The sequence below is a fragment of the Myiozetetes cayanensis genome, unplaced genomic scaffold (genome assembly GCF_022539395.1).
Source record: "Myiozetetes cayanensis isolate MyiCay16 unplaced genomic scaffold, myiCay2020 scf9, whole genome shotgun sequence".
NCBI classification, from domain to species: domain Eukaryota; kingdom Metazoa; phylum Chordata; class Aves; order Passeriformes; family Tyrannidae; genus Myiozetetes; species Myiozetetes cayanensis.
Genome location: NW_026088185.1, coordinates 29,126,184 through 29,139,002, shown reverse-complemented (window position 1 = coordinate 29,139,002; position 12,819 = coordinate 29,126,184). Strand labels below are relative to the sequence as shown.

The window sequence follows — 12,819 nt, the reverse complement described above, 5'->3', positions numbered from 1 at the left end:
ACGCTGCTTCTGAAGCATTTAAAAGGGAGCGGGTCAGCTTCATAAACAAGAAAAGGGTTGAAGTTACTTGGCAAGGACTTGGCTTCGATGGGAATTAAGTTTGGGGCTATCGAGCGCGGGAGCGGGGGGGTGACCGGCCGTGTCCCGCCGGTGCCGCTGCGCGGGTGCGGGACCTGCGCGCTGCCCGCACCTACGCGCGGTCCCGATGTCGCTGCGGCACCTCCTCGGGGGCTGGGGGGGCGGTGGGCAGGGGGGTCCTGCTCTCCCGGCGCGGCTGGGAGATGCAGCAGGAGAAACAAAGTAAAAGTAAAAAAGAAACGTAATTTCAAGTATGATTATTGTTGTTATTGTTGTTATTATTATTTTCATTACCGATGCTGCAGCCAGCCGGGCGAGGGAACGGGCGGCCCGACGGCTGCGCGGGGCGGGAGGGGGCGGCCACTGGGGGCCGGGCCGGGCCGGGGTTGGGGGCCGTGGGAGCCGGGCCATGCCGAGCCGAGCCGAGCCGCGGCTGGGTGATGTCAGGCTCGAGGAGGAGCCTCCGCCGCCTGCCCTTTTACTTTCGGGCGCCGGCACTTGGCCGCAGGCTGCTGCCGCTGCCGGCCGGGCCCCCCCCTCGCCCCCTCCGCCATGGGCACCCCGCACTTTTAAGGCGCCGCCCTGGGGGGGGGCAGCGGGAATCCCTTAAAAATCGCTATTTACGTGGTTATTCATTGCCCCGCTCCGGGTATGTGAACAACCACCCCCTGCCCCGCCTCCCCTTCCATCCACCCCCAGCGCCATGCCGGCAGCCTGCACCCTGCTGCTGCTGCTGGGCTTGGGGCTGGTCCCGGTCCCACCCGCCGGGTCGCTGCCCCTCGCTTCCCCACGGCGTCTTTCTCCTCCTCCTCCTCCTCCGTCCCGAAACCGACTCGGCCGCCCTTGCTCGCCTCCCGCCGCGGGACAAGCCGACAGCCCGGGTAAGTGCCCCGCGATGGGGATGGCGATAGGGATGGGGTAGGGACGGGATTTCATCCCGGCAGCAGTCGCGGTGCAGCGGAGCGTGTGTGGGGTCCCACACCGTGCAGGTCTCTCGGGGCGTGGGACCCCGCGAATCCTCTGCCGCACCACGGCTGCTGAGCATCCCGGCATCACCCAGAGCTCATTCAGCTGCGAAATGTAACACCAGTACCATCCCACCGCACCCCAAATACCTTTCCCTTTTTAACCTTGCCCAGCTCATCGTGCTACAGTCAACTGCTTCAGTGGGTGAAGGTTTGGGATGGGAGTCGTGAGTGGGAAAGTGTAACCACGTTGTAGCTGCGTGGACTGACTGGAAGGTGAGTGGTGGAAACTTCACAGAGGAACTTGAGAAGGGTTTTGGGCCATACCAGGAGTACTATCAACACTCTCTACCCACTTCCCAGGTGGGAAATTGGTAGCTCTTGGAGGTGGTCTTCAGGGTTTGCCTTTGCCTTCTGCTTGTCTCCAGACATGCCCTCATCTCACCTTAGGTGCTGACCCACATCCAGGTGTGGGGACAGATGTTATCAGCTCTCTATAAATACCCTCTCTCTCTCTGTCTCCTAGAGACTGTCAGATTAGTCATGTATAAAGTCACGTTTTTCTTTGCATGCTACATCTACAGTGTAGTTATCAGGAACAATGATTAGGTTCATGCTTTGCAAATTGTGCTGAATTTGGTTTCAGTACAGGATAAACCATATTTTTCCCAGAACAAGCTGGGTTCATTTCAAGTGTCACTCAGTAAACTGGCTCACTGAAAAGGACACATAGCTCTAAGGATTACTAATTCTCAATGAGTTTGGAAAGTGGTGGGTATCTGCAGGTGGTATAAAAAATCCAATATGTCAAATTAGTCCTAAGCAAGTTTTAAGTAGGTTTTAGGATTGATCACTTGCCTGAGCTGGACTGTCAAATTTCATCTTTTATTTATCATGCTTTGGTACTTGGGGTTAAGTTTAGTTGCATGGAGCTGTACAATTTCAGGAAATGTGACAAATCTACATTCATAACATTTCAGTTTTCTTCACAAACCCAAGGTGCATCTTTGTAGGATGTATCCACACTAGACAAAATGTACAGTTGGGGATATCAGGTGGAATGTACCCTGCAGTGGATGATAAAGCTCTTAACTAGCAGTGTTTGTGTGAGAGCATCTTGGTGACTAGGATACTGCCTTGAAATGAAGGAGATTTGGGTCTGTTCCCAGCACAGCCACTTCTTTGTGCTACTCCAACTATCAGTTTGCCCTCCAAACTGGGAGAGAATAATGCTGTCTTCTTACCTGCTACAAATCTTGTGAAAATAAACTCTGCAACTTGCCAGCAAAGTGCTCCCTGATTATTCGATGAGAGCTGCACAAATTCCTCGGTGGACAGAAAAAAATATTTAATTTCATCTCAGCTTTCGATCTGGCATCTTTTCCTGTGACCTTGATGACTCCTGAGAGTCAGCGGAGGAATGCATTTCCTTTGTTAGGAGTCTGAAAAGCTCAACTATCTGTCCACATGCTGGAAAATCCATTTGTCAGGCTACCAGCGTCTGGCTGCCCGGCTCAGTGGTGGTGGCTTTGCTCCGTGCAGCTAGTGCTCAGCAGCTACAGGTGCTCGTGAATTATGGCAGCCCCATCCAGAAGGAACAGGGGATGCATCGTGAAGGAGTGATAAATAGCCCAGCAGTAGCTCTCTCCCCAGCAAACGGCATCATGAATTACGCTGGGTCCTGACAGCTGCGATTCACTTGCTGTTAGCTCCAGCTCTATGCCTGTCAGTCAAAGGGAATTGTTTGGTGTTATGGGAGCAGGCTGGGGGAATCTCCTGAATCACTCTCAGGTTGAGCTGTAGGTGCTTGAGAAATCCCTGTTTGTCTCACCACTGCTCCTGCCCCTCTGGAGACATTTTCCACCTTTGAAAACACTTGAAGCAGGGGGTTGGGGGGGAGCATTTCTTGTGAACCCATCACCCCAGCACTACGTGGAAATGAAGATTGCATCTCCCTTTGAAACTGTCTGAGACTGGGAGGCAATAGCCCTTTCTCAGGCAGGGCTTAGTGAGCAGATGGTGAGACAGTGGGTGTAGAAATGGGGCTTTTGAGTCTCTCACAAAGCATGAAGAAAGGGAGCAGGACTGCCCTCAGAGCCTCGCTGCCTTCCTGGCCAGCCTGTGCTTCAGTCTGCATCTGCCGCCCTCCCTGCCAGACCCTTGTCTGGTGGAGAGATGAGGACAGATGGCTTTTGCCTGTGTTTAAAATACAGTCTGAACCCAGGGAAAAGAACACAGGAAAAAATAATAGACAAACTAGGAAGCAAGAAAGCTGATGATAGTAAAGTTAAAATATTGTCAAAATCCTGCATGAAATCCCTCCTGGCAACTACTTCACACGGGTGTCAGTCAAACCAAAGGGCACTGTCTGCCGCCAGCCTTGGGCAGGTGAGGGTTTGGTTACAATCTCTGTCCTCCTGCAGGTCTCTGTATTCCAGGTTTCCCACCTGTGAAATGGGAATAATTCCAGCAACGCCATAAGGACAGCAGAGGTGTTACTGACTCCTGACAAAGTCCCTATGGCTGGGATTGCCCCCTTTTTCTGCAGAGTCTCTTTTCCTGTTACTTCTGACCCACACGGGTGCCCTGCCACTGTGTCCAGCACCGCATGTAGCTGCTGGCAATGGGCTTGCCCTGAGAAGCTGATCTGCTTTTCTGCCATCTGTGTCTGTCCTTCTGTCCATCTTTCCTCTTTCCCATGCCAACTGCCACTTTTCTTTGCAGTTTCCCTGGCGAAAGCGCCGGAAATAAGGTGTGAAATCACCTGAAAAGGAACCATCTTTGCTTGCAGCAGAGATTTAGGCTGGCTGCTGGGAGACACTTTCCAACACTCTTAGAGGGGATGAATAATCTGTATTTATTTATGTATTTTTTAACTTGCTTCTGAAACTTTCTGTGTGAGGAAGAAGCAAATTTAGATGTGAGGGAAGAAGATGCTGACAATGCTTGTTTGCACAAAAGTATGTTGCCTCCAAACCTTCCTCACATTTCGCAGTATGTATTTTGTTGCTCCTGGGGTGCAGAGGCCTGGCTCTGCCTGCAGTCACATGGATGCAGAGGGGTGTAAGATGCTGCTGTCTAGCTTTGGTGCAATTTCAGGTGACTGTGGGTGTTGCAGGAATGATGCTTCCTACCCCTGTGGTGCAGGGACAAGGAGGGATTACCTCCCACGCCTCTGCATCACTATCAAAAGGCTGCAGGGTTTTCCTGTGTTGGGCATCTTCGCTGCTCCTCTATGAGCTGTAAGTCTATTTGGTTGGTGTGCTGTGAACGTGAAGTCCCTGGGGTTGTATGGATTTAGCTCTGCTCCTTTGGGGTACATAATTAAAAGCAAAAAAGAAATGAGAAGGAAAAAAAGGTACTTCAGAAAAGGAGGGAGATTAGAGATTATCTTTTCTGCTTGTTTCCCATCCCAAGCCCCAGAAGGTAGCAAGGGTCATGCACTGACCAGCTGGGTTCACATCAATCTGTGGAAGCACTTTGTGCGATATTTAAGTGCTAAATGAATATGGTCTGAGAGATAATTGTGTAACCTGGCTGTCAGGGAGCACACAGTGATGCGTATTGATTTACCCCTCCCTGCACAGTGAACGTGCGTGCTGAGCTGTGAGCAGGGCACAGTGGGTAAGGGGAGAGCTGCTGTAGCTAGAGAGGTATTGGGCTCTGCACAAAGTTTAATTTCCCAGTACCAAACCACCAGCACCAGCCCATGCCTGTTCATCAGTTGTTTGCAGCGTGTGCTGCTCCAGAAGCCGTCACTGCTTTGAAGGGATAATTTAACTTGCTTTAAGTTTTTCTCGTGGCCAGGAGGACGAGGGATATGGGCAGTTTCTGCCATGTCTGCAGGGGCTGATGCCAGCCTTACTGGTGCAGGGGTGCCTTCCTCAGCAAATATTCTTTTCAGTATGAAAAGTTGCAGATACTGAGGCGTTTAGGGTAGCGTGGGGTTTCTGAGACAATTTGTTTCCTTTACTTGCTCTTACAGATACCAGTTTTTGGGCTGGCAGTCAGAAACCCTCTGTGATGGAACTCCCAAGCTGTTCTGTGCTCCATCCTCCTTTCTCCCTATCCTGCTCATCTGCAGGGGGCATGTCACAGCTGCTGAGGCTGATGGCTCCATCACCATCTCATCTCTCGGAGGTGGCAGAGGATTATGCTCATTTAGCAGAGGGCATATGGTGCCAGGTTAGAAAGGCTTTTGGTCTTGGTGGTTATAGTGCAAAACAAATGGATGCCGCTGAGACTGGGACTGTGCCTGTGCATCCAAAACATAAAACTTAAAACTTGGTAGCATCAGCCCGGTTGCGATTGTTTTAGTGAAGCATTCATCCAAGCTAATAAAAGAACCCCAACAGAAAAAAGAACTATGTCAATTAACAACATAATCAAGGCAGTAAAACCTGTCAGTATAGTGACAGTTTCAGTGCTGTGGTGTAGAGATTAAGGCACCACCAACGTCTGTGACTCTTCTGGAGTCTCTGCTGGAAAGACCTACTGGCTGGCGCTGTGCTTTCCCCACTGATGGGAGCTATGTACCATTTCCAAAGCAAGTATAGGTACAGAGTGGCAGGGCTCAGCTGTGGCTCAGCCTACTGCCTTTTTGCAGCACAGAAATGCTGCCTTTCTGCCTCTGTCTGAGCTGAGGCCAGCCCAGCTGCTCCTGACATGCATTGGGTTTTCCAGGCAGGGCTGCCACCTGTGAAATACCTCCAGAGCAAATGGTGCTGGATGGATCATAGATAGCCAGTGTAAACCCTCTGGATTCTAGATTTCCTTTCCCAAGTAGTTTCAAGAGAGATTCTATGGTATGGGGAGCGAGGAGGGTCTGAGGGGATCAGGTTGTCTCTGGGCAGACAAATAGCACTGCTTAAATCTGGGCTGATCCACTCAGATACACACAGAGCTCTTCTGGAAAGAGTCATGGCCAGATCCTGGCACCCGTTCTGGTATCTTTCTGCTGTTGAAATGGTACAGAGAAATTTTGGGGCACTTGATCAGCCACAGTGTCAGAAGGTGCTCCAAGCAAATTAAAGGTTGGTTGTTCTGAATATTTCCCTGACAATGTTCGATACAAAATCCATAGTCTGTAGCTTGTGAGCAAGCTCGTCACGAGGCCTGAATACCCCAACCACAGGCCTTGTTATTTACATTCAATTGAAGATGTAGGTCATACAGTAGAGTTTTTTTCTCTTTCCTGAATGGCTGAGCACAGAAGGCAGAATCCAATTTTCAGTGGCAGCAGACCTGATTACAAATTCAAATTTTTATTTCTCTGAGCAGTTTTGCGATATTTGCATTGTAATTTGCTGTTTCTGTAAATACGAGAGGTTCATTTGCTGAGATATTCATCCAGAAGAGATACAGGAGGGCTACAAGCATAGGCTTTGTGAAAGAATGAAGTCTGTGGGTGCTATAAGGAGAAAATGGTTTTGTCACATCTGACAACCTTTCCCTCTCACCCTTTTCTGCATACATACAGCTGATTTGTGTTTGCGCACCCATCGGCGTATATTTTTTAATGCCCAGGTGTTATATATATAACATCCTGCTGCTTCAGCAAGGGGCACAGTTCATGCAGAGTCCGCGTTCATCCTTTCAGGCTGAAATCATTTGCATCAGAGGACAAGGAGAGAACTTTCCCACCCAAAAGGGAAATGATGTTGCATTACTGAGCGACCAGCCCAAGTAATAATATAATCTTAGAAAAATGCAGTTCCCTTGAGTAAAGGAAGCTCTGTAAACCTCAGCTCTTCCAGGCTGTTAGCGTAGCTGTTGCCTGTGCTGTAGTAGTGCTGCTGTCAGACCCAGTCTGCTGAAGTGCTCTGGAGAGAACAGGGCAAAAAGGGAATAAGAACCAGTTCCTGCTTAAAATGAGGGCCTCTTGTAGGATCTGAATACTGTGAGCTTTGTAATACAGATTTTGGGATCTTGGGTCACATCCCTGCTTTGCTGTTAATTTGGGTTTTTATCTCAGCTGTGTACTGGGTGGGGTGATGGCCACTCATGGTCCTGAAGAACTTGGAGAAGGGGCAGGCAGAGCCAAGGTGAGCAGAGGAAGGTAAAATGATGCAAGGTTTCCAATCACTGGCAACAAAAACTTGTTTGTATAAAACCAGGAGAGAAAGAGGCTCATTTTTAGAGCTGTCAGTGTTTGGGCAAACTCATGGAAGAGAGAGACATTTGAGAAATTTACTCTGTGAACAGTAACTGTGGTTTGTTCTCTTCTGCTCACCACAGGGTGGGTGGCGTTAGTGTGTACCATGGTTTATTTTTGGCTCTATGGGTGCTAAGTGTGTGTGGATCCCATGGCCAGGGCATTGACTGAGCCCTTGGTCTGGGTGCAGCAGCTCCCCAGGTCCGACACTCACTAGAGCCTTCTCTAGTAAAGTGCTGGTCATCACAAAACCTGTAGGAACTTTCTGTCTTGGAGGTCTCTGCCTTCCAGGCTAATTTGTTTCATTGTAGGAGGACAAACAGGACTGTCTCAGGAACTTCGTCTCTCCAGAAATGAATATGAAATGCATGTGCTATAAAAATATAATTTAAAGAGTGCCTGAAATGCAAAACCAGGGTGTAATATCCTATAAGCTGCTACTGCTCCCATGCTGCTGCCCCTTGTCCCTCTGTGGCTTTGGATGGAGCAGTTTCCCGTTGCCCATTTCTGTGCAGGCAGGGCTGTTGGAGGAGGATTATATCTGCTTTTGCATCTGCTGTGCCCTTGACTTGGAGTCATTTGATAAATAGTTTTGCAGTTGGTTACTTAAGCATCTCCCAAGCTGCAGTCAGCATCTCAGCTGTGGGCGAGAGAGCACTGCTGCCAAAAGTCAGGATCTGTGTCAAGAGCCTCCTAAGATTTGGCTGTCTTTCCTTAAAACCCCAACTCCTGGAGTTGTCATTACAGAAGAATCGCTTAGGGGGGTAGTAAAAGACCTCCTGGCTGTTGAGGTGGTAGGTAAAAATGCCTTTCAAACATTAGCTGCAATTCCAGGAGTCACACAAGAAGCCCAGGTTGGGTGTATTTAAAAATACCACTAGCTCAGAGCTGATCTCCTGAGGCTTTTGAGTCCAGACAGAAGGACTGTTTCAGACACCCCTGCCTGCAGGGCTCTGCCCATGCATCTGCAGGAGGAGTGCGACCCTCTCCATTGTCTTGCTTTGCAAGAAGAGAGGGTGTGCAGAGACGTGCAGGGTAACACAGCAGGAACACTGGGTGCAAACCCAGTTGTTTTCTGACCAGCTGTCCAAATACCTTGTGCAAGCACCTTGACTTTGGTAGATTGACTCTCTTCTGGGAGAAGCAAGCTCCATCTGCCTTTTCACTCTTTACAAGGTCATGAAGCTAGGATAACCTTTAGAATTGCTTTCACAGCATCCTGACTGTGGTCTGGCCAGTTTAAGTTGTTTGAGCATGACCATGTCACTTACAAGGGGACCAAATGCTTTAGGTCCTTTCCTTTGCCCTCCTGTATGAGCACCCCATCTTGGACTCCCAGTTTGGTGTTTGGAAAAAGTCCTCTGGAAATGCCATGACCTTTGCAGTTCTGTTGCCAAGGCAAACACGAAGATGTTTGAGGGACCTTTTACACAGTGGTCTGATGGCAATGAGGACCTCGCAGCTGAAGTTTGGGAGGAAACACCCTTTTCTTTTTAACTCTGAGCTAATTTAGCTCTGAGCTGAAATCAGTAGGAACAGAGTGAGGAGGAATTTTAAGTGGTCTGATAGAAAGGCATGCAAACTGTGCATAAAGGGTTAACTTGGCAGGGTTAGCTGCTGTCCCAGGGGTGCAGCCTGGGCTGGGTTTCCCGGAGGACATCATGTTGCACACATACATTTAGGGCGTTTTTCTCAGCATTTTTCAGCAAGCTGTGATGGCAGAGGTTTTAAAGGCTGTTACAGGATCAGTTTGACCTCCTTCCTCTATAACCAGGCAGACATCATTGTCATTTCTGCTACCAGAACCACCCTTAGATTCCCGCAAGGACCTCCAGATCATGAGGGAAACCCTGTGCAGGCATTTTGGACTGATGGGCAGGGTTCTTTGGTTGCTGGTAGCAAAGGAGGGCTCTTTTTTTTTCTTAAAGAGCATGCTAAAAGGCACTTCTGCATCTGGAGTGACAAGAGGAATTTAGATCTATAGAGCACAATTATTCACGTCACTGCTTTTTAGGATGCTGGCGTTAACACCCTTCCTCTTGTGGAAAATCTCTTAAGCCCCGAGGACCGATGTGAAACGTCACGCTTTGGTGAGCTTTGCTGAAGCAGGGATGAATCACACTAAGTTGAAGATTTGGCTTTAATATATTATCTGAAAGATAACTTCTGTGATAGCCTAGCAGGAGGGTACTGTTGCCCACCCACCCAGCGCATCAGGAACTACTTTAGGGGGAGGAGAGTGCTTTTTGGAGTATGTGTAAGTTGGGGTTTGGATATTTGATGGGTTTTTCATCTGGCCTTGGTTCTGAGTGCTTTATGAAAGCAAAAGGCAAGTCTGGAAGTGATCTCAAGACACCTCCCAAGGGATCTTGAGATGTCTCCCCTTGCAGGATCATCCCAGAAGATATTTATCTAACACGTTTTTAAAAATGAGAAGGGTTTCACGGCATCTCTGAATAACTGTCCCATTACAGTTGTGCCATTATAGGTAAGAAAACACTTTCTTATCAGGGAAACTGTAGCAGCTGGTAGTTAAACCTTCTGCAAAGGAATATCCCAGACAAGTGCTGGCCAGGTTTGACCCTGCATAACTTGTAAGATCTCACAAACTGACAAGGTAATTTAGCAATTTGGAGGGGAAACACAAAAGATAACCCTGTATATTGAACTAATTTCTATCCCTCTGATGGGAATGATTTCAGGAGTGGAAGCATCCGCAAGCCAACTGCGCATGATTTGCTTTCCTTGTCAATTGGAATCAAGGACCCTGATTGTGGAGCATAATACTGCTCTTGTAATTCAGCCTTTATCTTTGTGCCGGAGCTGGGCATAATTGTATCTGTGTCTGGAGGGACAGGGAGAAGGGTTTTAGTAGCTGGTGCTCACAAAGGCATCTTTAGAAAGCTCCTTACCCCTGGTACAAGCTTGGTAGAGCTTAAATGAAAATACCCCTGAGTAGCTTTAGGCATTTGAACAGTCATCATTGTTTGATTCAGATTTGGTTACAGGACTAACATCTAAATGTTAATTCTTTTTAGGACATTATCAGCTCTTTCAGCAATTGCAGAATGGGGCTGCAGTATTAGACTGGCAGCCAACCCTGCAGATAAAAGCCTTTTGAAAGGATATTTCTTAGGAGGGAAACATAATCAGGGTAAGAATAATCAGAAAAATCATGAAGATGGTCTTTTCTTAGGGACAAGGAGCAAATACAATGCATGAAAAAAGCCAAATGAGTACCAGGAGGCTTCTGACCTTGGGAATGGCAGTAACAGCAATTTTGTGGTCTCTGAGAACAGTCCACACCATGCATACAGAGATCCTCATGATCCTGTCCTGCAAATTGCTGGTACAACCAGAGATCGTACGGTGCTGGGTAAACTGTGTCACATGCTGGGTTAAGACTGAAGTTGATGGTCACTTGATGGCACGAACATGCCAGGGCAGTTGGTGTGAGGTGGTTCTGTGCTGAGTAATCTGGGTGGATGTGTGGGCAGATGGGTTTTGGGTGCAGATTTCTGGCCTCTTGGTTGCCTTGCTCAGCACACTGTGCCCATATGCATCAAGGTAGGATGTGACCTGACCCTGACTCCCCCATGAGTCCTCAGTGACAGCTTGGAGGATGAGAGGCCAGATCTGCCCTTCTACATCACCCACTTCACTGCTGGCCACATCTGAAAGAAGGCGTCTGTTTTCAGCCTCCCCAAAACACGTGCAGAAAGGCACTGGAAATGGTAAATCCCTTCCCTTCTGGTTCTCAGAAAGGAAACGTGTGACTGCAGAGGCAGTGGGAGAGCGGTGCAGGGTAGCAGGAGTCTGCTCCAGCTGCCCCTAGGCATGCTGTTCCCCTGCATGTCAGTGGTGACAGGCTGGCGAGTGCCAGTGGGGAAGGACCTGGCTCATCCCCTGGAAGAAGGAGGTCCGGCGCCATCCTGAGCGCTGCCACCACCGCTTCCGGCATCAGATCGGTGTGGTGTCATCTAGGAAATGCGATTTAGATCATCATCCTTTTGCAGCAGATGGGGGAAGGGAAGTAGGGGCCCTTATCTCTTCTGGGGATTAATTTCTCTTTAAGCTGCTTTATTTTTTTTGCCTATTTGCTCTTTTTCTCCATCCCTTCACAAGTCTCACTGTCCCTTGCTGGAAGAGTGGAAGCTACAGCAGCATCTGAGGTTCTCACTGTCATGACATCATGCCCTGCATCCCACCTTCAGCTGGGAGGTGAGAGCTGGGTGTAAGGCTTTGGCTACTGCCAGTTTTCCCCTGGGATGGGATTACATCTTGCTAGTTTACACAGGGGCTAGAATCCAGCAAGCCTTTTATCGGTGTGTCACCAAACTGCTTCTACCACTTGTGATTCTCCTGCATCCAGGAGAGCTCTCCATCCTTCTCGTCCCCACCACATCCTTGAGAAGTTGCTCTGTTCCGAGGTTGGTCATCATCCCTCGTGCGACTGACAGCCAGCAAAGCTCTTTGGCAAGTGCTTAATGTTAAGCACAGAGAATAGTTCCCTGGGGAGCAATTCTTAAGTGCATTGCTGGAGCAAGGCTCTGGTCAAGACACCTGGACCAAAGCCCACCTGCATCAGTGAGCAGCATGGCTCAGCCCCCAGGGACCCATGGCAGTCCCTGGCTGCTCCCGGCGTTGCCTCTCAGCGTGGCAGTACCCCTTTTTCCTACTTTTTCCTCCATCTTCCTGGTATTTATTGTTCCCTCCTGGCTGTGGGAAGCAGCTCCTGGGCTCAGACCACTGTGGTTTTGTTTCCAGGGTTTGATATGAAAATAGCATCTTGTTTTCTCCTTGGTCTGCAAAGGGCTGAGTTTTTGGCCCCTGGCGTGGATGGCTCCTGCTGCATGATGCTTCACACTGCCAGGCATCACTTTTTTGATAGGCATTGAGCTTTTGTGCAGAAAAGTCTGTGTTTCAGCCCATTGTTCTTGTGGTTTTAAGTAAAATCCGAAATAATCATAAATACCAATAGTTTAGGGTTTTTTTCCCCCTGAAAGATCTGTTTAAATCAAATACAAGTCATTGAGCTTATACTGGGAGTAAATAAGCTACATGGAATGACTTTGGTTATCATGAGGTCAGACAGAATGAGCTAATGCTCCCTTCTGGCCCTGAAATTAGACTTTTCAGAAAGCTAAATTTTATCCTGCAGCTTCTAAGTCTCTAGCACCTTTCCTTACGGAGGAGCTCGAGCCCCAGGTCTATGTGGTACTCTGCCCCTCGGGAAGCTGCTCACCCCCTTATCACCGAAACACAGCCAGGCTTGGAGGCAGGTTTCTTATACTGATATACATACACAGTTTAAATGACCATGGGCAGCTGCCAGAGTGTGTGAGAAAGTCATCCGATGGATTGTGATGCCTGGCTAACATGCAGAGGGCAGTTAATCTCTCCATAGCAGCAGCGAACTACCTTCCCTGGAAACACTGTCCCATGTGAGATTTTTCACCAACTGCAAACCTTGCAGACAGATTTCAGGTTTCTGGAATTACTTGTGTGAGAGCTCTGGAGAAAGATGCCTGTTAGAAATGAAGTCTCGTGCTTGCAAAAGCAGACAGTGGCATGGTCCTACTCCCTCCAGCCTCTCCAGCCTGTTTCTTTCCACTTAACCAG

At 48.8% G+C, this 12,819-nt stretch overlaps 1 protein-coding gene across 3 annotated transcripts in view; it reads left to right on the top strand.

Annotated features, from left to right (window-relative positions):
* The first annotated feature begins 562 nt into the window (after positions 1–562).
* Positions 563–12,819, top strand: part of HEG1 (heart development protein with EGF like domains 1) — a 54,864-nt gene continuing 42,607 nt past the window's right edge. For all 3 annotated transcript variants that reach the window (XM_050339744.1, XM_050339743.1, XM_050339745.1), the window contains exon 1: positions 563–959. In XM_050339744.1, coding sequence (XP_050195701.1) covers positions 782–959 — 178 coding nt within the window. In that variant the 5' untranslated portion in view covers positions 563–781. The remainder of the gene's footprint in view (positions 960–12,819) is intronic.